Source organism: Lampetra planeri, chromosome 1 (assembly GCF_965212315.1).
Source record: "Lampetra planeri chromosome 1, kcLamPlan1.2.h2, whole genome shotgun sequence".
Classification (NCBI taxonomy): Eukaryota; Metazoa; Chordata; class Hyperoartia; order Petromyzontiformes; family Petromyzontidae; genus Lampetra; species Lampetra planeri.
The window spans coordinates 29400482-29424774 of NC_136107.1; the positions used below are offsets into that span (position 1 = coordinate 29400482).

The window sequence follows — 24293 nt, forward strand, 5'->3', positions numbered from 1 at the left end:
GATCATAAAACTAAACTAAACATTTTTATTTTCAGAAGCGACATGGCCACAAGTGATAGCCCGAACGAAGTGGCTTATCATGTAGAAATGTAAAGCAACCAAATACTCATACATGCATGTTGATTCTAAATGTGGAGGAAAGCACCGGAGGAGGACCCGGAGTAAAATCCTCGTGACCACAGGGAGAGAGAGACATACACACTCCAAATATACAGCAAGCGTCAGGGTTGGGATCGAACCCAGGATCCTCCTGTATACCAGGCGAGGTAGTTAACATCTCGACAACGTGGAAGCAGCCAGCCTGATTGGTTCAACTGAGCACGTGGTGCTTCGTGACGGTGGCCCATGGTTTAAGAGTGTAGAAAGGGCAGAGAGAGAGCGTTGCCTGTGACCTAAACATCCAGAAATTGTATGGAAGTAATAATAAGCCAATCAACCCGAGTTCGGTTCCCACTCACGGCCAACAGTCATTTCAACCGGTCAAACCTTTCCTGGGCTTTCCCCGAACTCGACTCAGCCTTAAATGAGTACCAGGTGCGCTATGTAGATAAACATCGGTACTGGGGAGACAAAGGCGGCCGGGCATGGTGCCGGGCAACCCACCCTCCGGCCTTCACGGGCGTGGCTGCCACTCGCCCCAACAGCCTGTTGGAGGCTACAGCAGGGGGCGATCTCACGTCTTGGTGTTGCGCGCTCGCTGCCATGCAGGCAGCCGTTGCGTGTTTGGCGTGGTGCTGGAGGCGAACGTGTGCCTGCTGATCGACGTGTCCGGCTCCATGACGCCTCACCTTTGCGAGCTTCAGAAGGAGCTCACCAGCCTTGTCTGGGACCAGCTGCGTCACCGCTGCACCAGGTGCTGATTGTTACCGCTGCCCCCCCCTCACCCTTTTGTCACTCCACTGCTGGTTTGAAGGCCACCACCGCACCATGGTCCATTGTGTGTCTGGACCGCACCTCCGATTAGCACGGTTGGCTACGTACGGTGGGAAAGAACATATATAATCACATACAGAGACCCCATAGACTCACACAGACACAGAGACTCAACTCAGAGACGCATAGTTGGTTGTGCTTCCCCTGCACCTCCGATTAGCATGGTTGGCTATGTATGGTCTCACCCAGAAAAAACCCTATATTATGGATGATATTGGTCGCAAAAGCCTATATGTTAAACTGGTATGAAAGAAGTTCAACATATGTACGCATATATTCAAAATAAATGGCAGAGATGAGAAAAGTCTAATTTGGATTTGAATAGTCACATGGACAGCTGTGAGATAACAGTTTGGGGCTGATTTTGTATGCAACCAGCAATGAGACAGACACGTGATTAAATTCACAAAGATCACCTCCGGCGGTGTCTGAAGCATTTTACTTACGGCCAAGGTCTCTGCAGCCTCAGGCAGCTCATGCCTAGCCTCTGGTTACGCTTCGATGCCTCCAGCCACCATCGTTCCACCCCACTGCAGTATTTTGTTGGCGACAATCGGCTGGCATTCCAGCCTGCTACGGCTCCACCAACCCCCCCACCTGTGCGACAGGGATGTCCTCTGGCTCCCACATGATTTAATATCTATTTTGACCACGTAGTTTGTGAAGCCTTCAATACAGTGAGGGAAAAAGTATTTGATCCCCTGCTGATTTTGTACATTTGCACACTGACAAATAAATTATCAGTCTATTATTTTAATGGTAGGTTTATTTGAACAGTGAGAGACAAAATAACAACAACAAAATCCAGAAAAACGCATGTCAAAAATGTTATAAATTGATTTGCATTTTAATGAGGGAAATACGTATTTGACCCCCTCTCAATCAGAAAGATTTCTGGCTCCCAGGTGTATTTTATACAGGTAACGAGCTGAGATTAGGAGCACACTCTTAAAGGGAGTGCTCCTAATATCAGCTTGTTACCTGTATAAAAGACACCTGTTCACAGAAGCAATCAATCAATCAATCAGATTCCAAACTCTCCACCATGGCCAAGACCAAAGAGCTCTCCAAGGATGTCAGGGACAAGATTGTAGACCTACACAAGGCTGGAATGGGCTACAAGACCATCGCCAAGCAGCTTGGTGAGAAGGTGACAACAGTTGGTGCGATTATTCGCAAATGGAAGAAACACAAAAGAACAATCTCCCTCGGCCCGGGGCTCCATGCAAGATCTCACCTTGTGGAGTTGCAATGATCATGAGAACGGTGAGGAATCAGCCCAGAACTAAGGAGGATCTTGTCAATGATCTCAAGGCAGCTGGGACCATAGTCACCAAGAAAACAGTTGTTAACACACTACGCCGTGAGGGACTGAAATCCTGCAGTGCCCGCAAGGTCCCCTCTTCTCAAGAAAGCACGTATACATGCCCGTCTGAAGTTTGCCAATGAACATCTGAATGATTCAGAGGACAACTGGGTGAAAGTGTTGTGGTCAGATGAGACCAAAATGGAGCTCTTTGGCATCAACTCAACTCGCCGTGTTTGGAGGAGGAGGAATGCTGCCTATGACCCCAAGAACACCATCCCCACCGTCAAACATGGAGGTGGAAACATTATGCTTTGGGGGTGTTTTTCTGCTAAGGGGACAGGACAACTTCACCGCATCAAAGGGACGATGGACGGGGCCATGTACCGTCAAATCTTGGGTGAGAACCTCCTTCCCTCAGCCAGGGCATTGAAAATGGGTCGTGGATGGGTATGACAATGACCCAAAACACACGGCCAAGGCAACAAAGGAGTGGCTCAAGAAGAAGCACATTAAGGTCCTGGAGTGGCCTAGCCAGTCTTCAGACCTTAATCCCATAGAAAATCTGTGGAGGGAGCTGAAGGTTAGAGTTGCCAAACGTCAGCCTCGAAACCTTAATGACTTGGAGAAGATCTGCAAAGAGGAGTGGGACAAAATCCCTCCTGAGATGTGTGCAAACCTGGTGGCCAACTACAAGAAACGTCTGACCTCTGTGATTGCCAACAAGGGTTTTGCCACTAAGTACTAAGTCATGTTTTGCAGAGAGGTCAAATACTTATTTCCCTCATTAAAATGCAAATCAATTTATAACATTTCTGACATGCGTTTTTCTGGATTTTTGTTGTTGTTATTCTGTCTCTCACTGTTCAAATAAACCTACCATTAAAATTATAGACTGATCATTTCTTTATCAGTGGGCTAACGTACAAAATAAGCAGGGGATCAAATACTTTTTTCCCACACTGTAGCTGTACCAGATGAATTTACATCTGGTACAGATACAATGGGAGGCTGATCCATGCCCGGGTGCAGTAAAGGGATGGCTCCCTATTGCCCAACCATGTTACGTATGCCGATGATTTGGTAATTGCTGCTCACTTAGAGGAGGAGTTAGAGGCGCTGCTGCTGAACCTGGAGCTTGCCACTAAGAGGTGGGGCCTTACCATCAGCCCCACCAAAACTAAGCACCTGCCTGGGTATTTTGTACCATCGGACACTCCACCCCCACAACTCCCAATTGGTGATAGGGCAGTTGTGGAGAGAGTAGAGAGTTTCCCATACCTGGGCAGTGTGCTCATGACTGGCTTCGGTTTAACAGCAGAGGTCTCACTCTGAATCAGTCTTTTCATCGGTTGCGTAAAGCTCTGTGGAAGCTTCCTGGTCTCTCGCTCCGCACGAAGCTTCAGGTCTTCTCAGCCACAGTCATTCCCTCCCTTCTCTACGCTTGTGAAACGTGGACCCCCCGAATGGAACATCTTCGCCGGTTAGAAACATTTAGGCTAGCCTGCCTACGATCCATCCTGGGTTTAACCAGGCTGGGTTGTGTGAGGAGCTCACGAATCGTTGAAAGATCTGGACAAAGTCCCATCGGTGAGCTACTACGGCAGGCAAGGCTGCGTTGCCTGGGCCATGTAGCCCGCATGCCCAGATGTGGTACAGGAGGATGTGGAGCTGAGTGGACTTGCCGATGACTGGTAACAGCGGTGTCAAGATCGGCCTCTGTGGAGGAGGCTTGTGAAGGACGCTACTGGGCATCTTGACAGACAACTATTACAGGTTACTGATAGACAGCCAGTTCTGTTTTACCAGGTTTAGCTTTCTTTTTTCACACTTTTGTCATGTAGGCCAGGCTTAGTCACAAACCGAACCTCTCCATAATAAAGGCTCAGTCTTTTGTTATGTAGCCTATTACCATCTACATGGCAGAGGCTCGGTCTCATTTGCAGCATTTGTTATGTAGGCTATGCGTTAGTCACAAACCGCACCTCTCCATAACAAAGGCTCAGTCATTTGTTATGCAGTCTAGTCTTAGTCTTAAGCCTCACCTTACCATATTAATAAAAGTGTGCCGTTCCTGGCCCTGCCCCCCTCAACCATTATATATACGGAGTGGTATCTCCTGTAATTCCTCATTTACTTGATACAGCTGTCGGGCTGTGACGGTTCCACCTGAAGACGGAAGCTTGTGTTTCCTTCGAAACGTCGTGATTTTTATTTTTATTTTACTTTTATTAATTTACATTTTTTACCTACGTGACTTTACCGAAAAAACCTAAGAATATGAATCCTTGCAGTCACGAAAGCTTCAAATCTAGAGCTACTGGGCAGTTGGAGGCAGTCGCCCTCCAACAACAACGGAGAGCGGAGGAGCAACGCTCACAACAACGAGCGGAGCGCCAGGTGGCTAAAGCACAGCAAGTTGGCACAGTAGAGGGTACAGGTGGTCGTCTCAGTCAGTCGACCTGTGGCATCTGGGTCTGCCCCGTGTTGTATACTAACCCCTTCTTCCAAAATTGATATTAATAATATTTGATGATATTTTTATATATTATCTTTTTACTTGTTTTTTTAATGAATGAAAACACACCAAAGCGCAGCAAACTGCAAAACACCAGGGGTTGTTAAGTAATGAACTGGAGGAGGGCTAGGATGGCAGAATTTGCAACCTTGCCTCAAGGAAAGATAAATCCAGGGTGAGTGGTCAAACGAAGTGGGTCAGCTCAAGGCTGTGTGCACAGGGGAGGGAGCTGATGTAAACAACCCTGCACGTCTGAACGTGAGGGGGCCTTTGACCTGAAATTAAGAATAACACTCCCAGAGCAGAAGGTTGGATGGCCACAGTGAGACGAATAAGAGCGTTGTATATCTCAAGGATGCAGACTCAGCTGAATAACAAGGCTGCGGGGGTCACCAGAAGTTCGCGTTCGCCTAGTTAAGACAAAAAGCTCAATTATTCTGTATTGCTATTAAAGTAACGTTAAAGTCGGAATTTAACAACAGGATAGGCTAAAGTTATTGATATTCACACCCACTCCAATTAAACCAGGCCACAAGTTACGCCTACTGAACCATCACCATCATTAAGTCAATATGAAATGTTATTTCCATCTATACAACTCAACCCGAAGCATATGACAATCAGAACCTTCCTAAGTCAAAATTGAATCGCACCCAGACAGGAGCGAATAGTCGATATAAGGTTGAAGAGGGAAGGAAATTAAGAGCACGGCGAACTGCAAACGTAAGCAAAAAGCCGGGAACGACACCAACCCAGCGACCCACCAGCCCAGCAACAGCGAGTCGGGCTTCGACAGGCCATAAAAGTAGAAATAATAACTCCCGGGGTCAGGGGACACCAGAAGAAGCAGGCAGACAAAAACCAGAACTGACTCCAAGGTTCAACCGCCCTCACCTACAAGGAGTGACGGAAATTAATGAGGCCTTGAGTTAACGGCGTCAGCTGGACAGCAACAACAACGGCGAGCAGAGACAGGGTGGGGCAAAGACTGCGGGGCTATGAAATGCAACTTCATGTCAGTAAAGCCCTGATAAACAAGTTAAGTTAAAGACATCACAATACATAATATCGTACATAACATCAATGTTAACGCTATTCACCGTAAACTATATTCCGCTTATATAACCATGCAGACACCAAGGAATACGAATTCCTAGGATCAAGAAACTTACCCCTTAACCTAAGATATCGGAAATAAATTAATAATAATAAGCCTATGCATGAAAAGACAAAAGTAAAACTTATGAAAAGCCAGGATAACGGGATGAATCACCACCAGGTCGAATATAAAATACATAATAAAAGAGCGATGTTAAACCCAGGGTCGGAGAGAAAGGGAGATCCCGGCCATCTTTGTATCCCCGCAGCGCGGGATGGGAGTGTGTATGCGCTCGGGGAGGCACCTCCACTTGGGTCAAGCACCACGATGGGAAACGACAGACCTTAGGTTACATACCGAATCATAACTGTGAAATGGTAAGGGACAAATGTTAACTTAAAACTTTTTAACCATTTCTTTGTGCATCGGTGAGGGTCGGAGGGAGTGTTGCCCCTCCCTCCAGGTCGTGCAACACGGACAAAAACGCCTATGAGACGATTTGTAACGTCTGTGTTTTGGTTCATGAAGAAGGCCAGACAAGAGATAATATCGCACCCAGACAGAGAGACGACTTCGAGGCAATTTGTAACATCTGATTGTTTGCTCGTGGATTTTATGGAGGGAGTATGACAACGGAATATACCGTGGGTGATGCACACAAGGACATACGGACGTACGGACACACACATGGACACACCTACCTACGGACAGATCCTGACACAGCAAAAATCGAAAGAAACCCCGCCTTGTGGGCAGGACCCAAAGGGATTTTTCGGCATAAAAGAAAGGACCCTGAGCATTGGAAATCAGCTCGACCGGGAGGGTCGACTCAGGAGCGAGCTGCGACCAGCGGGTCGGCTCGACTCATCTTCAGCTCGACCGGGAGGGTCGACTCAGGAGCGAGCTGCGACCAGCGGGTCGGCTCGACTCATCTTCAGCTCGACCGGGAGGGTCGACTCAGGAGCGAGCTGCGACCAGCGGGTCGGCTCGACTCATCTTCAGCTCGACCGGGAGGGTCGACTCAGGGGCTCGACCGGGAGGGTCGACTCAGGAGCGAGCTGCGACCAGCGGGTCGGCTCGACTCTTCAGCTCGTCTGGGACTCAGCCGAGTTCGATCGGCTCACCGGAGCCGGCTCTCGGGGCTCGACTCAAGCGGCTCCCCATCTCCTCTGCAGGCGGGCAAGACCCGCTTGACAGCTCAACTCGGCCTGCGTGGGTCAACCTCTGCCGAGTCAGAGGTCTCTGCTGCCGCCGGAGTGGTGAGAATCGCGGTTTGGCGACGAGGCTTCGTGCTCACCCTGGTCGACGACCCAACACTGCACGCTGCGAGCGAGCTGTGGGCGCCACCTACCGACCGGGTTCCGAACTGCGACAGCGTATCAACGGGCATCCACCAGTTCACCACGGTGACAGGGGAGCGACTGATACGTATGACGCGCACCGCCCCCTCACCACACGACCACCAGGCGTCTGTTTGACATAAAGAACCGACTCCGAACACTGACTATTCAAGACAACTCTTACCACTCAAAAACACTCGAACCCATAAGCCATCCGTCGCTGTGAAGGCATCACAACGAGACCGAGTGATGGCCATCCGTCGTTTATAAGTGTATTCGTAATTTTTATCTTTAATATTTAGTGGGCTGTACTCTTAATCGCATAAATTCCCAACAGATCCATCAATACGAATTGATTCTTGGCACCTCCTTCCGCCGAGCCACGCTCACGTGGGGAGTGGTGGCCCACCAGATCCTTATCAGGTGATCTGGTCCCCAATTAGTAAACTTGGTATAAGATAACGATCTTCGGAAAAGGAGCACCGTCGCAGGCCCTTACTCCGAGCTATTCTGTTGTCAGATAACCTGCCGATGTATCTGTTGAGATTGGTGCCTTTAAGAATAATAACTGTTTTGATTGTGTTTTTTTTTATCGCCGTATAATCTTTCAAGTATCTTTCAGTCATAATCGCCGCACGTACTCGCATCCTCTACAGAATATTCAACTGTCCCGTGACCCAAGGTGCTAACAACGTGATAAGGGTTGCTTATGATCAATAAGGAGTGCGGTACTGCGTGAACAATATTGAGTATAATCATTCATTAACGTTAAGGTTTTTCTTAGCATAGTATTTGCATATTTTAACGACTCTCTCTCTCACTAACAACCATCGCGTTATGCGGGATCCATGTGCCGTTGTCAAAGTGAAATCAGACAATCGTTGATGATACTGTATTGATGCCGTGTTGACGTTCCGGGATGGAGAGTTCGCATACTATATCATAGTTGAGGTTGAATTAGTAATAAATTGATTAATACAGAAGTGGTTGTGTGATTCTTTCCTGAAATCTATGCATAAGATCTGCTTCTGCGTTGAGATCTGAACTTGGTGACCTTAATAAACACACTAATACATACTCAGTAAATGTTAAAGCGATAACGGGGTGAACCGGGGACCTAAAATATAAGCGAGAATGAGACGAACCTAGACAACGATGCCGAGTTAATCTAAGTTAATCTTGCATACTTACACCACACCTGCATAACTGCATACGATTAATTGCCTTATTCCGATCGGTAACCCACCCTCGTCACCGAGGCGGGGTCTGGTTATCATAACGACTTGCATTATCATAATTACACCCACTCGCATAATTACTACGATTACCTCTCGAATTGGCATAATTAAATGTGCATAATTACATAAATTAACATATTTCCGGATAATTACACATTTGGCCAAATTTCATTTGATTATTATTATTTTCACTGAATATTCATAACCCACATATACAACATAATAATTTCACCCACGCACGCATACAACATAACAAATTTTGATAACCAACATATACAACATAATGGGGGCTCGTTCGGGATTTCTCGCAGACAGTTTATGCATGAATTCAGGAACGAATCACTGTTGTGTTAATCAAAGTGTTGTGAACTAACGTTGCCTTGTGATTGTAAACGGGCGTAAAACAAAACAAAAAACGCCCTCTAAGGAAATACCAGAGTAGCAGAGTATAACAAAGACAGCTGGGCTGAGATTATTTGCACGAGTTGAACTGACGCATCCTGTGATACAATTGTTTATATGTGCTTTGAAGGGGAATTCTAGAGTAACTCACGCCGCACATGAGATGTTAGAATTAAGATACACTCTTAAGTCTATTAACCACACTACGTAATAGAGATGGCACAGGATCCACAACGTTCTGAGTTTGACACACCAACGCATAACACTGATACAGAGTGGACCTCTGAGGAGGAGATGGAATCTATGGAAAAACAGTATCGGGAATTTGTGTTAAAACGTACTGGACGGACTGCTAGCCAGCAGACGGAGCAGAGAGATATATGGGAGGGGTGCCATACAGAAGATGTTAAGGCCCATAGAAGGAAACTACTTAAGGACGTGATGAAATGTGGCAAAGCCAAACGTGACGTAAAAATTGCAGAAATAGCGAGGGTAGACTCGTATCTCCTCGCACAGACAGACAGAGAAAGATTATGGAATGAGGAAAAATTTGAAAGGGAAAGACAAGAGAAACTGTCCTTAATGGAGCAGGTAGAGAGTCTGCACGCCCTCGTGAGAGAGAAAGAATCCGCACTAAATGCACCAGTGAAACACCCAGACGCTGATACACAGAACACATACGGGAGTAACAATTTACCACACTCCGAGCCACGTGGACGTAGCCCAGGGCCAGATCCCACAATGAGTATGGCTACTGTGCAAAGCAATTTTGATGAAGTAACACCCTCGCAAATCGAGGAGAGAGAAGAGGAAATAATAATACAAACGGGAAAACATGAGGCCGACCACCCCAACGTTAGAGAGAGACAAATAATTAACCCTAAGTCATCAGGATACACTGTAATGATAGGGCGGAAAAGGGCGGAGCTGGTGCAAGACGGGAAACATGACATAAACAGCACACCAGGCAGACGCACGCTACGCAAGTATGACCGACATGATGCAGATGACAGAGACAGCTCACCAGAGAAACGCACCTCGCACAAACACGACCAACACGACACGGGTAACAGGAGCTCACCAGAGAGACGCACATCACACAAGCATGAGCCATGGGATAAGCAGAAATCACCGAGCCAAGTTGACCCACGTTACAGGTGCAAAAGGCACTACAAAAGTTATGTTAAGCAGAGCCACCGTGATGGTGACGGCTCATCTGACACTGACTCCTCTGACGATGACCCACACGACACGGGTAACAGAGAGAGCTCACCAGAGGAACACACCTCACGCAAACATGACCGACATGATGCAGATGACAGACACAGCTCACCAGAGAGACGCACCTCACGTAAACATTATCAACACGACATGGGTAACAGAGAGAGCTCACCAGAGGGACGCATGACCCGTAAAAATCACCCACGCAAAACCACCCGCACCACAGATGACAGAGACAGGAATCCCGATAACCATGAAGCACAAGACAAACATAAATACAACACCTCACCTAGCAGGCACCACACACGTAGTAGGCAGCATGAAGGTCAAGGACAAAAACACTCACCACATAGACACCGCTCAAGGAGACCACGCACACCAACCCACAAGCACGAATCACAAGACCCACGTAAGGAAAACAAGAGACACAAGCAACGGGACAGATACGAATCATCGGACAGAGGGAGATCACGACACAGACACGGGAAACATGACAACAGTGATAGTAGAGACAAGGTTAGCTCAAGTGAGCACTCCTCAGGAACCGACACCACTGATGACGAACAACACACTTTTAACAGTAAGACACTAAAACTAATGGACAAAGCACTCGTGAGAATTCCCTATTTCGATCCACATAACAAGAACAGGGACATACACACTCACATAGCTACAGTAGACCAGGAGGCTAAGATCCGGGGTCTGGGTAAATCAGCAGAAAAGGCATGTTTATTATCAAGGAGCCTACATGAACCCGCCAGACCATGGGTAGCCTCCCTGCCAAAAACAATTGAGCCGAGCAGTAGTTAAGAGATTTGGGGAATACTCCACACTATCCGAAGGATGGAACGCGGCAAAGTTGATGACCCAGCGTGTAGACGAAGACCCACGAGATTATCTCCTACGCCTTAAGAAAGCATATTACGCAGGGGACGTGGACAATGCCCAGGGAGATAAGACAGTCTTAAAAGTGATGTTCTTTCAATCATTGAGACCTGAAATAGTGAGAATAGTAGGAATGATGTTGGACCCCGAGACTGCCTCCCTACGCCAGATTGAAAGCAAGGCCCACACGGCCTGGGTGAACGGACGGAAAACCACTAGCATAGCCAAAACCCACATCGTCACCAGAGATAAAGAATGCCTCGATCTGGAGGGAAGCGAATCTCCAAGGAATAATATTAGCGCCACACGGGGTGGACATGAATTCCCCCAGGAGAGGGCGCCTAACCCAATAGAATCAACACCCGTCCACAACACGCTGAATAACGTTCCACGTGGGGGGAGGAACGAGACCAGAGGAACCTGGCACCCACGGCCGCCACCACCATGGAATGCAGAAGAGGGCGGAGGCTGGAATTATGGAGGAGGAAAAGCGAGTGACGGGCCATACCTACCCCGCGGAGGCCGACGCCCACCAAACCAGTCACCATATCGTCCCCCACTGCCGCCTCCACTAACAATAGAGCATAGACCACCGTTAGCTAACAGGAATCGATATGCTCACCACATTAGGATGGAAAAAGAGCTCCTAGGGAGTATGAAGACTCCCATGCAAATAGCGAAGGGAAGAATACCAACTATACCCACACAGGAGGAGGACACACCCAGCGCAAAGGTAGCCCAAGTGAACGTAGGGAAGACAAGAAGCCCCGAAGCAATCACCGAAGTGGTACCAGAGGGAAAAGGGTACCATCTGGGGGAATTGATTCCCGTAGGACCAGTCGGACGAGTCCACGTGGAAGTAATACTGCAAGACACCCTGACCAGCCAGGGCCTTTGTGATACTGGAGCAGAAATATCCATGATATCCAGAGAATTATTTGACGAACTCCAGACTGCCCTCCAGAGGAAGAATGAAACACTACAGATGATGCCAAGTAAACTTACCTACTCAGGATGTGAAGGGACCCACATGCGACCATTGGGCAAAATTATGACGAAGTTGACGTTCAACAAAATCAACATGAACCATCCCCTATATGTCGTACGGAACCCCGGAAAAGAGCTGATCATTGGGATAGAACTACTGAATCGCCTGAAACCCATTATGAACCTTGAATCCCGACAAATTTGGGCACAGTCAATGCCGGAGCAACAAAGGGACTCAGAAGATGAAGACGTTATGAGAGACTCCACGGGAATCCAAGTGATAACACAAGAGCTCAACGACCTATCAACGACAATCAGGAACGAAGACGAGCTCCCAGCAGGAATTCGAATCACTCAGCTAATGACTAACAGACTGAGAGAAGACCGAAAGGAAGCCGACTTAGAGTCAGTATCACCAAATGACCGTCCCCTCATGGAGTATATACCGCCCCCTGGAGGCCAAACCGACGAACTGCAAACCGATGAAGGAGAACACAAGGGCAAGAGCGTATTACCCTCGGATGAAGCCAAGGCAACTCAACCGATAGTAACGCAAAAGGAACTTTCAACCGAGCCGCCCGAAACCACGAAGGCCTTGGACCCAGACCCAGGACAAGGAGTCTCCATAATAGAAGAACAAATCGAACAACAAATTGAAGCAGCAGACGCCCTCGAGAACGACACTCAACGAAATGAGCTTCGTCAACTGCTCCACAAATACCACTTCCTGTTCTCAGAAGACCCCTATGATTGCGGCAAAACCGACCTACACGTGGTATCTATTCCCACACTGGAAGGAGCGCCAGCGGTATATGTGAAACAATACAAGATTCCACTGGCTGCCTACGAATCAATCCAAGAAACCTTGGAGAACCTACTCAAGAAGAATATAATTCGAGAATGCAACTCAACCTACAACTCACCGATTTGGCCTGTATTGAAACCCACAGGCAAGTGGCGACTCACCATCGACTATAGGCAACTCAACAAAACGGTTCCCCTATCTCGATGGCCAATGGCAGAGATCGACCAGAATCTCAACCAAATAAAAGGCGCAAAAATTCTCACCACCATGGATCTATCAAATGGCTTCTGGACCATGCCCGTGAAAGAAGCGGATCAATACAAGTTGGCATTTACATTCAATGGAATACAGTATACTTGGAACCGATGTCCATTTGGATACTCAAATTCACCTGCGGACTTTAACACATTCCTACACAAGGCAATGGACGACGCAAAAGAGCGAGGTACCATCGTCTATGTCGACGATATACTGGTCAAGGACTCCTCATGGGAAGAACACCTCGAGAGCCTCCAGCATACCCTCGAGCAGTTAAAGGAAGCAGGCGCAAAGATTTCAATACAAAAAGGACAGTGGGCACGCAAAAGGGTGGACTACCTCGGGCTCCAGGTCGGCACTGAGGGAATGTTACCCCAAACCAAAAGACTTGGAGCCCTCCTCGCACTCAAATCGCCCACCACAGTCACGACCCTTCGGAGCTTCTTAGGGATTTGCAACTACCTTCGACAGTTCGTGGACGACTACGCAGGAATCGTTCGACCCTTAGTCAAACTACTGCAAAAAGACGAACCATGGGAGTGGGGACAGGAACAGGAAGCCGCAGAAAAAGAATTAAAACGACAGATCACAGAGGCATCCTGCCTAGCATACCCAGAGAAAGGGAAAGAATACTACCTGGAGACCGCATACTCAGATCATAGTATCAGCTCGGTACTGTGCCAGAGACAGGAAGCAGAGAAACGAGTTATTGCCTATGCCAGCAAAGCCCTCCGGGGAGTGGAGATGAAGTTCTCCGAGTGTGAGAAGGCGATATTTGGAAACATCTGGGCCATACAACATTTTCGGAACTTGTTGCACGGAGAGAAGATCATCCTGGAAACGAATCATGAATCCTTGGCATACCTCAACAGTAAGAAGATTCGAGAGGGCCGCGTAACCAGCAGCCGAATAGCCAGCTGGGCACTGACACTCCAAGGCCTACCAATCACAGTGAAATACGCAAAAAACAAGAAAAGTCCAATGGCCCAAGGTCTTGCCGATTTACATGATTGTACCTTTGACAGCGTAGAAGCAGAGGATGAAAAGATACCCCCGGAGGACAACAGGTACCTGCCCTTCAGGAAGGAGACATGTGCCGACCTACCAGTGGTATACATCGATGGATGCTCCCAGATGAGGGAGAACAAGCTTCACGCTGGGTCAGGAGTCATTTGGGAAACTGGCCCACTCACAGGGATTCAAGAGGGATTTCAGCTGGGACCAAAGTCAAACCAGTATGCAGAGTTGGTCGGGGTACACATCGCTGTCCAAATGGCATCCGATAACCAAATACGGACCATGGTGGTGTGCACTGATTCCAACTACGTACAGCACAGCTTCCTGCACCACCTACCCATATGGAAAAAAAACGAGATGAAGAACCATAGGAATAAACCAATTCACCATCGAGAACTATTCGAGGCCATAGATAAGATGGTTCAGAACAAGGATATGAAGATATTTTGGAAGAAAGTCAAAGGGCACTCCAAGATACCTGGTCAAGAGAAAACTGGGAACGACCAAGCAGATGCCATAGCAAAAGTGGGAAGCCTGGAAGGCACCCCGTGGAAGCTAGAAGACCAAACTGACAGAGACGGACAACAAGAGTCGACGAACCAAGACATCGCCGTGATAAGACTGGTCACAAGAAGTGGGAAGAACCCGGCAGAAGCTGGAACCAGAGCCCAATTGAACAGTGCCCAGCCTTCCGAAGACCTGATCAGAATGCAACAAGAGGACGAAACACTAAAGACACTCGCCGATCATATCCAAGATCCAGCAGGAAAACCGATCACTACTGACAACTTGAATGACAACAAAGAGCTCGAGATCATGCATAGCCAAATCAAAAGGTTCTCAATGCGGAAAGGGCTACTGGTATACACAAACGAAAAAGACGGTCGACCTAGATGGGTAGTCCCCTCTCAATATCGGGAAATAATGTTACAACACGCCCACAATGAACCGTGCAGCGGCCACCGATGCGAGGTGAATACGGGACAGATGCTGCGACAGGTGGCCTACTGGCCAAAAATGGGGGAAGACATACACAAACATGTGTCCAACTGTCTCGTGTGTTGTAAGTACCAGCCAACGACCTCACAGCATAGGGCACCCCTACAGAGGAGGGGAACAGATTATCCTTGGTCCAACCTACAAATCGACTGGATAGGACCTGTCAACCGATCAACCAAAGGGAACAAGTACATGCTAACTGTGACCTGTGCATTCTCTAAATGGACAGAGTGTTTACCAGCACCCAACAACACCGCGGAAACGACCGCTATCCTACTGATCAACCAAATATTCAGTAGATGGGGTCTACCGTCAACGATCGATTCAGACAAAGGAAGCCACTTCACAGCCGAGGTCATCACAGAAGTGTGGAAGATGTTGGGAGTAAAAAGACAATTGCATGTCGCATACCATCCACAATCCTCAGGACAGGTGGAAAGAGCCAACAGGACCATCGTGAGCCTCCTAAAGAAATATGTGTCTACCACGGGCCGCGACTGGGATACGAAACTACCCCTAGTCTTGATGGCCATGCGAGCCACACCCAACCGAGCTACAGGCAGGACACCCTTCGAGATCATGACAGGGAGGCTAATGACCCTCCCAGTACACCTGTTATATGTCCCAGCGGAGGACGAGACCCCGACGGCAATGACGCCAACTGAATACCTGACGGGACTCAATAGTCACCTACAGAGCACATTCGCTATGGTCAGGGACCAGTTGCAAGTAGAGGCTCAGGGGAGCAAAGCATACTATGACCAAAAAGCCAGCCACGCAGAATACCAGCTAGGAGACCAGGTGTGGTACCTCAATTACGAGAAAAGAAAACAGAAGTGCAGGAAATTCCTGCCTTCCTGGACAGGACCACACGAGGTTGTTGACAAAATGTCCCCAGTAGTATATCAGCTAAAAATCACAAAGACAGGAAGAGAGCAGCAATACAAGTGGGTGCACATCAACCAAATCAAACCGTACCCTGTGCTGGTGGAGCAAGATGAGGAATAAAGGTGGAAAAAGGGGGGGGGGGGGAACTAAACTAATGGGCATATCACACTACAATAATGTGTAACATGTTTTCCAGGAAATGGCAGCCCTCCTGCTCATGCTCCTGCTAACGTACCTTGCCAAGCTAGAAGGGAGCCAAGGCCTGATGATGCCACCCAAGAATAACCGTAGAAACTATCTTTTTAACGATATCTCCTATAACACGTAGTCAATAGAATAATTTCTCCCTCCCTTATCGTTTTACCTTCCTTTAGAATATATATATTTTTTTTCCTCTCTCTTGTCACATATAACCATGTTAAGTTGTGACACGTACGCGCGCGTTGTAAGGAAATAGCAGCAAAACTTGAGGACAATCGATGGTTCTTGATGGAAGAAGGGTATACATTTTTTTTTTAAAAATAACCCGTGGCCATTTGACCACTGGTCATTTTTAAAAGGGCGGAATGTTGTATACTAACCCCTTCTTCCAAAATTGATATTAATAATATTTGATGATATTTTTATATATTATCTTTTTACTTGTTTTTTTTAATGAATGAAAACACACCAAAGCGCAGCAAACTGCAAAACACCAGGGGTTGTTAAGTAATGAACTGGAGGAGGGCTAGGATGGCAGAATTTGCAACCTTGCCTCAAGGAAAGATAAATCCAGGGTGAGTGGTCAAACGAAGTGGGTCAGCTCAAGGCTGTGTGCACAGGGGAGGGAGCTGATGTAAACAACCCTGCACGTCTGAACGTGAGGGGGCCTTTGACCTGAAATTAAGAATAACACTCCCAGAGCAGAAGGTTGGATGGCCACAGTGAGACGAATAAGAGCGTTGTATATCTCAAGGATGCAGACTCAGCTGAATAACAAGGCTGCGGGGGTCACCAGAAGTTCGCGTTCGCCTAGTTAAGACAAAAAGCTCAATTATTCTGTATTGCTATTAAAGTAACGTTAAAGTCGGAATTTAACAACAGGATAGGCTAAAGTTATTGATATTCACACCCACTCCAATTAAACCAGGCCACAAGTTACGCCTACTGAACCATCACCATCATTAAGTCAATATGAAATGTTATTTCCATCTATACAACTCAACCCAAAGCATATGACAATCAGAACCTTCTTAAGTCAAAATTGAATCGCACCCAGACAGGAGCGAATAGTCGATATAAGGTTGAAGAGGGAAGGAAATTAAGAGCACGGCGAACTGCAAACGTAAGCAAAAAGCCGGGAACGACACCAACCCAGCGACCCACCAGCCCAGCAACAGCGAGTCGGGCTTCGACAGGCCATAAAAGTAGAAATAATAACTCCCGGGGTCAGGGGACACCAGAAGAAGCAGGCAGACAAAAACCAGAACTGACTCCAAGGTTCAACCGCCCTCACCTACAAGGAGTGACGGAAATTAATGAGGCCTTGAGTTAACGGCGTCAGCTGGACAGCAACAACAACGGCGAGCAGAGACAGGGTGGGGCAAAGACTGCGGGGCTATGAAATGCAACTTCATGTCAGTAAAGCCCTGATAAACAAGTTAAGTTAAAGACATCACAATACATAATATCGTACATAACATCAATGTTAACGCTATTCACCGTAAACTATATTCCGCTTATATAACCATGCAGACACCAAGGAATACGAATTCCTAGGATCAAGAAACTTACCCCTTAACCTAAGATATCGGAAATAAATTAATAATAATAAGCCTATGCATGAAAAGACAAAAGTAAAACTTATGAAAAGCCAGGATAACGGGATGAATCACCACCAGGTCGAATATAAAATACATAATAAAAGAGCGATGTTAAACCCAGGGTCGGAGAGAAAGGGAGATCCCGGCCATCTTTGTATCCCCGCAGCGCGGGATGGGAGTGTGTATGCGCTCGGGGAGGCACCTCCACTTGGGTCAAGCACCACGATGGGAAACGACAGACCTTAGGTTACATACCGAATCATAACTGTGAAATGGTAAGGGACAAATGTTAACTTAAAACTTTTTAACCATTTCTTTGTGCATCGGTGAGGGTCGGAGGGAGTGTTGCCCCTCCCTCCAGGTCGTGCAACACGGACAAAAACGCCTATGAGACGATTTGTAACGTCTGTGTTTTGGTTCATGAAGAAGGCCAGACAAGAGATAATATCGCACCCAGACAGAGAGACGACTTCGAGGCAATTTGTAACATCTGATTGTTTGCTCGTGGATTTTATGGAGGGAGTATGACAACGGAATATACCGTGGGTGATGCACACAAGGACATACGGACGTACGGACACACACATGGACACACCTACCTACGGACAGATCCTGACACAGCAAAAATCGAAAGAAACCCCGCCTTGTGGGCAGGACCCAAAGGGATTTTTCGGCATAAAAGAAAGGACCCTGAGCATTGGAAATCAGCTCGACCGGGAGGGTCGACTCAGGAGCGAGCTGCGACCAGCGGGTCGGCTCGACTCATCTTCAGCTCGACCGGGAGGGTCGACTCAGGAGCGAGCTGCGACCAGCGGGTCGGCTCGACTCATCTTCAGCTCGACCGGGAGGGTCGACTCAGGAGCGAGCTGCGACCAGCGGGTCGGCTCGACTCATCTTCAGCTCGACCGGGAGGGTCGACTCAGGGGCTCGACCGGGAGGGTCGACTCAGGAGCGAGCTGCGACCAGCGGGTCGGCTCGACTCTTCAGCTCGTCTGGGACTCAGCCGAGTTCGATCGGCTCACCGGAGCCGGCTCTCGGGGCTCGACTCAAGCGGCTCCCCATCTCCTCTGCAGGCGGGCAAGACCCGCTTGACAGCTCAACTCGGCCTGCGTGGGTCAACCTCTGCCGAGTCGGAGGTCTCTGCTGCCGCCGGAGTGGTGAGAATCGCGGTTTGGCGACGAGGCTTCGTGCTCACCCTGGTCGACGACCCAACACTGCACGCTGCGAGCGAGCTGTGGGCGCCACCTACCGACCGGGTTCCGAACTGCGACAGCGTATCAACGGGCATCCACCAGTTCACCACGGTGACAGGGGAGCGACTGATACGTATGACGCGCACCGCCCCCTCACCACACGACCACCAGGCGTCTGTTTGACATAAAGAACCGACTCCGAACACTGACTATTCAAGACAACTCTTACCACTCAAAAACACTCGAACACATAAGCCATCCGTGGCTGTGAAGGCATCACAACGAGACCGAGTGATGGCCATCCGTCGTTTATAAGTGTATTCGTAATTTTTATCTTTAATATTTAGTGGGCTGTACTCTTAATCGCATAAATTCCCAACAGATCCATCAATACGAATTGATTCTTGGCACCTCCTTCCGCCGAGCCACGCTCACGTGGGGAGTGGTGGCCCACCAGATCCTTATCAGGTGATCTGGTCCCCAATTAGTAAACTTGGTATAAGATAACGATCTTCGGAAAAGGAGCACCGTCGCAGGCCCTTACTCCGAGCCATTCTGTTGTCAGATAACCTGCCGATGTATCTGTTGAGATTGGTGCCATTAAGAATAATAACTGTTTTGATTGTGTTTTTTTTATCGCCGTATAATCTTTCAAGTATCTTTCAGTCATAATCGCCGCACGTACTCGCATCCTCTACAGAATATTCAACTGTCCCGTGACCCAAGGTGCTAACAACGTGATAAGGGTTGCGTATGATCAATAAGGAGTGCGGTACTGCATGAACAATATTGAGTATAATCATTCATTAACGTTAAGGTTTTTCTTAGCATAGTATTTGCATATTTTAACGACTCTCTCTCTCACTAACAACCATCGCGTTATGCGGGATCCATGTGCCGTTGTCAAAGTGAAATCAGACAATCGTTGATGATACTGTATTGATGCCGTGTTAACGTTCCGGGATGGAGAGTTCGCATACTATATCATAGTTGAGGTTGAATTAGTAATAAATTGATTAATACAGAAGTGGTTGTGTGATTCTTTCCTGAAATCTATGCATAAGATCTGCTTCTGCGTTGAGATCTGAACTTGGTGACCTTAATAAACACACTAATACATACTCAGTAAATGTTAAAGCGATAACGGGGTGAACCGGGGACCTAAAATATAAGCGAGAATGAGACGAACCTAGACAACGATGCCGAGTTAATCTAAGTTAATCTTGCATACTTACACCACACCTGCATAACTGCATACGATTAATTGCCTTATTCCGATCGGTAACCCACCCTCGTCACCGAGGCGGGGTCTGGTTATCATAACGACTTGCATTATCATAATTACACCCACTCGCATAATTACTACGATTACCTCTCGAATTGGCATAATTAAATGTGCATAATTACATAAATTAACATATTTCCGGATAATTACACATTTGGCCAAATTTCATTTGATTATTATTATTTTCACTGAATATTCATAACCCACATATACAACATAATAATTTCACCCACGCACGCATACAACATAACAAATTTTGATAACCAACATATACAACACCCGTGACCTGCCAGCGGGCGTTCAACACTTCACGTGGCCTCAAGGTGCACATAGCCTGCCACGAACGTCGTGTTGACGTCACCGCCACTTAGTGGCGAATGGCGGTTGTTATGTGTCTGTGTGCTTGTCTGCACGTGTGTGTGTGCATGTGTGTGTCTGTGTGCGTGTGTCTGTGTGTGTGTGTGTCTGCGCGTGCGTGCGTGTGCGCAGGTTCAACATGATACGGTTCTCGGGCGACGTGGCGTGCTGGCAGGAGCGGCCGGTCGAGGTGACGGACGAGTCGTGCCGCGACGCCGTGCGCTGGGTCTCCTCCCTGGTGGCGCACGGTGGCACCGACACGCTGGGGGCGCTGCGGGTTTGCACGCATCCACACACCCACACGGAGTGCGACCCCGCCCCCCACCCCGTTTTCTGAGCCATGCGAACCGGTGTCGCGGGTATCTTCCATCAGCAGTTGTGTTACATAACGACGGTGGACGTATCCCCATCACCCGGGATGTACGTACATATGTATGTACGTATGGATGTTTAACTTATTTCGCACCATACGTATCCAACCGCGCTAATCGGAGCTGCGAGGGAAGAACAACAACCTAAACACTATAATCAGTTCTAAAGAAATACATTTTCTATTTAATATAGTGGTGGTGTAAAGTAGTTTAGTGTATCGTAGTGTATAGTGTAGCGTAGTGTAGTGTGTAGTGTATAGTGTCGTTTGTATTGCAGGGTAAGTACAACAAACTAAACGCAAAAAATCTAGTTCTAAAGAAACGAGTTTTGTGATTCTAGATGACGATTTAAAAGTGCATATCTCCCAGTGGCTTCCTCATATCGGAAGGAAGAGCGTTCCAGATGGCCGCAGAAGCGCATTATTGCTAATGTGCATTGTTCTCCATTAACGCGGTGGTAGTTTCTCAAGACCACCGCGTTACGGAAAATTCGCGATATAATAAAGCCCCCCACACGGTGGCCGTCTCTGTTCAATGGCCAGCCAAAAGCCGCCACTGCTGCGAGGGTGAAGCTGTGAGGGCAGCGCTGTCAGCGCCGCGACACCACTACATTTGTCATGCCAGTGCTAATATTGTCACGCCGCACGAGATATTTATATAAGGTTATTGCAGACCCCCCCAGGACGGATTAGGATATTTGCCAACAGTGTTGTGGTTCACGATCAGAAATGAAATGTGTGCTGTTAGACTCGTGTAGCCTTGACAGACTTTTGGGTCAAGTGTTGTTAGCGAGTACCTAAGAAAGCCGGCACGGCACACGAGGGGTGGGTGGCCAGCACCACGCCTGGCCACCTTTGTCTTCCCAGTTGCGATGTTTACACACCGCACCAGGTACTCATTTTTGAGGCTCAGTTGACCTAACAGAGGCCCAGGACTGGTCCAGATAATCATCACTGGTGTTGGCCGTGAGTGGGAATCGAACTCGGGTCGCCGGGTTCGTAGCACAGCATGCTAGCCACTCCTCTACCGCTCCTCCTGTTGACAGTTCGACAAAGACAAAGATCCCCCGTATATCCTTAACAGATTTCTGGGGCAAGTGCTGGTCACAAGCACCTATGAAGGCCGGCATGGCACACGAGTGGGTGGGTGGCCTGCACCACGCCCGGCAGCCTTTGTCTCCCTCGTGGCGATGCTCACACACCGCACCAAGTACTCATTTGAGGCTAAGGTGACATAAGGGAGGCCTAGGATCGGTTCAGTGAATGGTCACTGGTGTTGGCCGTGAGCGGGAATCGAACTGGTGCATAGCACAGCGCGCTAATCACTTCACTACCGCTCCCCCTGTTCACAGTTCAATGCATACGTGCACACACACGCGCACGCACGCGGACGCACACACACGCGCACACACGCACACACACGCACGTATACGCACACACACAGATGTTTCCCATGCATGCAACCATACGGTCACTTAAAGATGCGCATTACTGCACAAGTACGTATGAAGACGGCAAGTGTAAAACAGTGAATATTTACATCCAGCCCAGTATGTATAGTCACTCCGTTAATGTCATTACGCATTTCGAAAGAACAAACGGATTTTCACAGAGAGGCTTTGAAGAAAATTTCGAAAAATAAAGGGATGCTACGGTAGTGCGACTGTGACCATGAAACAGTTGCGCTGCTGCGGTTGTTTGGAACGGTCTTCCTTCCTGAGATTAGCAAGCTACTGTGAGCTGTGCACTTTTAATTCTAGATTGACAAATTCATTTCTTTAGAACTGCTTTTTGTGTTTACTTTGTTGTCCCCCCCACCGCACCTTCGATTAGCATGGTTGGCAACGTACGTTGCGAAAGAAGTTCCACACACAGCAAACCTTTGTAGTCTTCGCTTCAATGCTGGAATATCGAAACTGCACGAACTCTCTCCTGGAGCCCTTTCGTGGCCAGCAGACGTCGACATTGGTATTCAGCTCTCCTGAACCACATTGCCATCACACGCAAGAAGAAGAAGTCGAAGCCCAGTAAACAAGTTAAACCCGTATACATACCGGGGTTCTTCTTCATAGTGATGCACGGTGACTGCCAAACTTGTTCTGCTGTTGCACAACTGCAGCCAAAAGCATTCTCTCCCCCCCCCCCCATAGATCTGGGAAGGGGTCATTTAAGGGCATGGTAACACATTTATCTATGTTAATTATGTTAATCATACCCTCATACATATGCATGTTTGTACGTTGCACTTCTTCCACAAACGTACTTAGCCAACCTTGATAATAGGAGGTGCAGGGGCCGGGAAAGGACAACAAACTAAACACAAAAAGCAGTTCTAAGGATCTGAGTTTCAATCTAGATGATTTAAAAGTGCTCCAGTGGCTTCCTAATATCGGAAGGAAGAGCATTCCAGACGACCGCAAAAATGCATTATTGCTATGTCCAGTTTGATCTCCTGCAACGCGGTAGTTGTGTTTCTGAAGAACAGTGCGTTATGGAAAAATCGCGTTATAATGAAATATTTAATATCGGAGTAAAGCACAGTCCGGGATAACACGTGAGAAATGCATAAGAACTCCGGAAAAAGACTGAGGCGCGTGGGTAGCATCTAGAAGCATCCAGCAGCATCCCAATGCCTTTTGTGATGCTGCGCCGAGGCAGCCGTACGACCGCTTATTCCTACTCGCGCAATGTAATTCCGTTCGTTCAATTGCGTTATATACAATTCACCATCCGTGTTGTAAAAAAATGCGTTCCCAAATACGTTCATTGCATTATACCCAATTAGCATCATGAAAACAACACGCAGCGTTACAGGAGAATCAAACTGTACGATAAAATAAATAAGTAGACCTTTCATCTCTCCACGTACGGGTAACGTTCGTTTAGTCCACCGACCTTCAGGGCTCCTTGAGCAGCCTTCCCTCATTTAAAAAAAGTGAATTCATATTTTGGGATTGGAAAGCCCAACGGCTGATAGTACTAAAAGATTCAAATCCATTTTCAGGAGGAAAGAAGCATGGGCGGTGAATTGACGTTGCGGTGTTGCCTGTACAACAATCATTAACAACGCACGCATCCACAGCCATTGACTTGCCCAACCGAACGTGCGTTCGTGCGTAAAGAATGCCTAATTTTTTTAAATTGTGACGAAAACCTACTCTTGTTTTTTTTGCGCTTTTGAAAAACCCGTGACATCTGCCACGATCCTCTCTCTCTACAAAAAGCGTTTATGGCATATCCCCCCCCACCCTTCCTTTATACATTCATTCATTCATTATCCTTTCTTCAAATGTTACCGACCCAGCAAAGCTACGCATTGCTCAAAGCAATTACACCCAGCGGGGAGGGGGGGTCGTGGTGCGATGTCGTTATAGACGGGAGTGCTTGTAT

The 24293-nt window shown here is 47.8% G+C and overlaps 1 protein-coding gene across 3 annotated transcripts in view; it reads left to right on the plus strand.

Annotated features, from left to right (window-relative positions):
• VWA3A (von Willebrand factor A domain containing 3A) overlaps positions 1–24293 on the plus strand; it is a 167509-nt gene that overhangs the window by 134606 nt on the left and 8610 nt on the right. For all 3 annotated transcript variants that reach the window (XM_078598274.1, XM_078598292.1, XM_078598284.1), the window contains 2 exons: positions 709–853; positions 20666–20810. In XM_078598274.1, coding sequence (XP_078454400.1) covers positions 709–853; positions 20666–20810 — 290 coding nt within the window. The remainder of the gene's footprint in view (positions 1–708; positions 854–20665; positions 20811–24293) is intronic.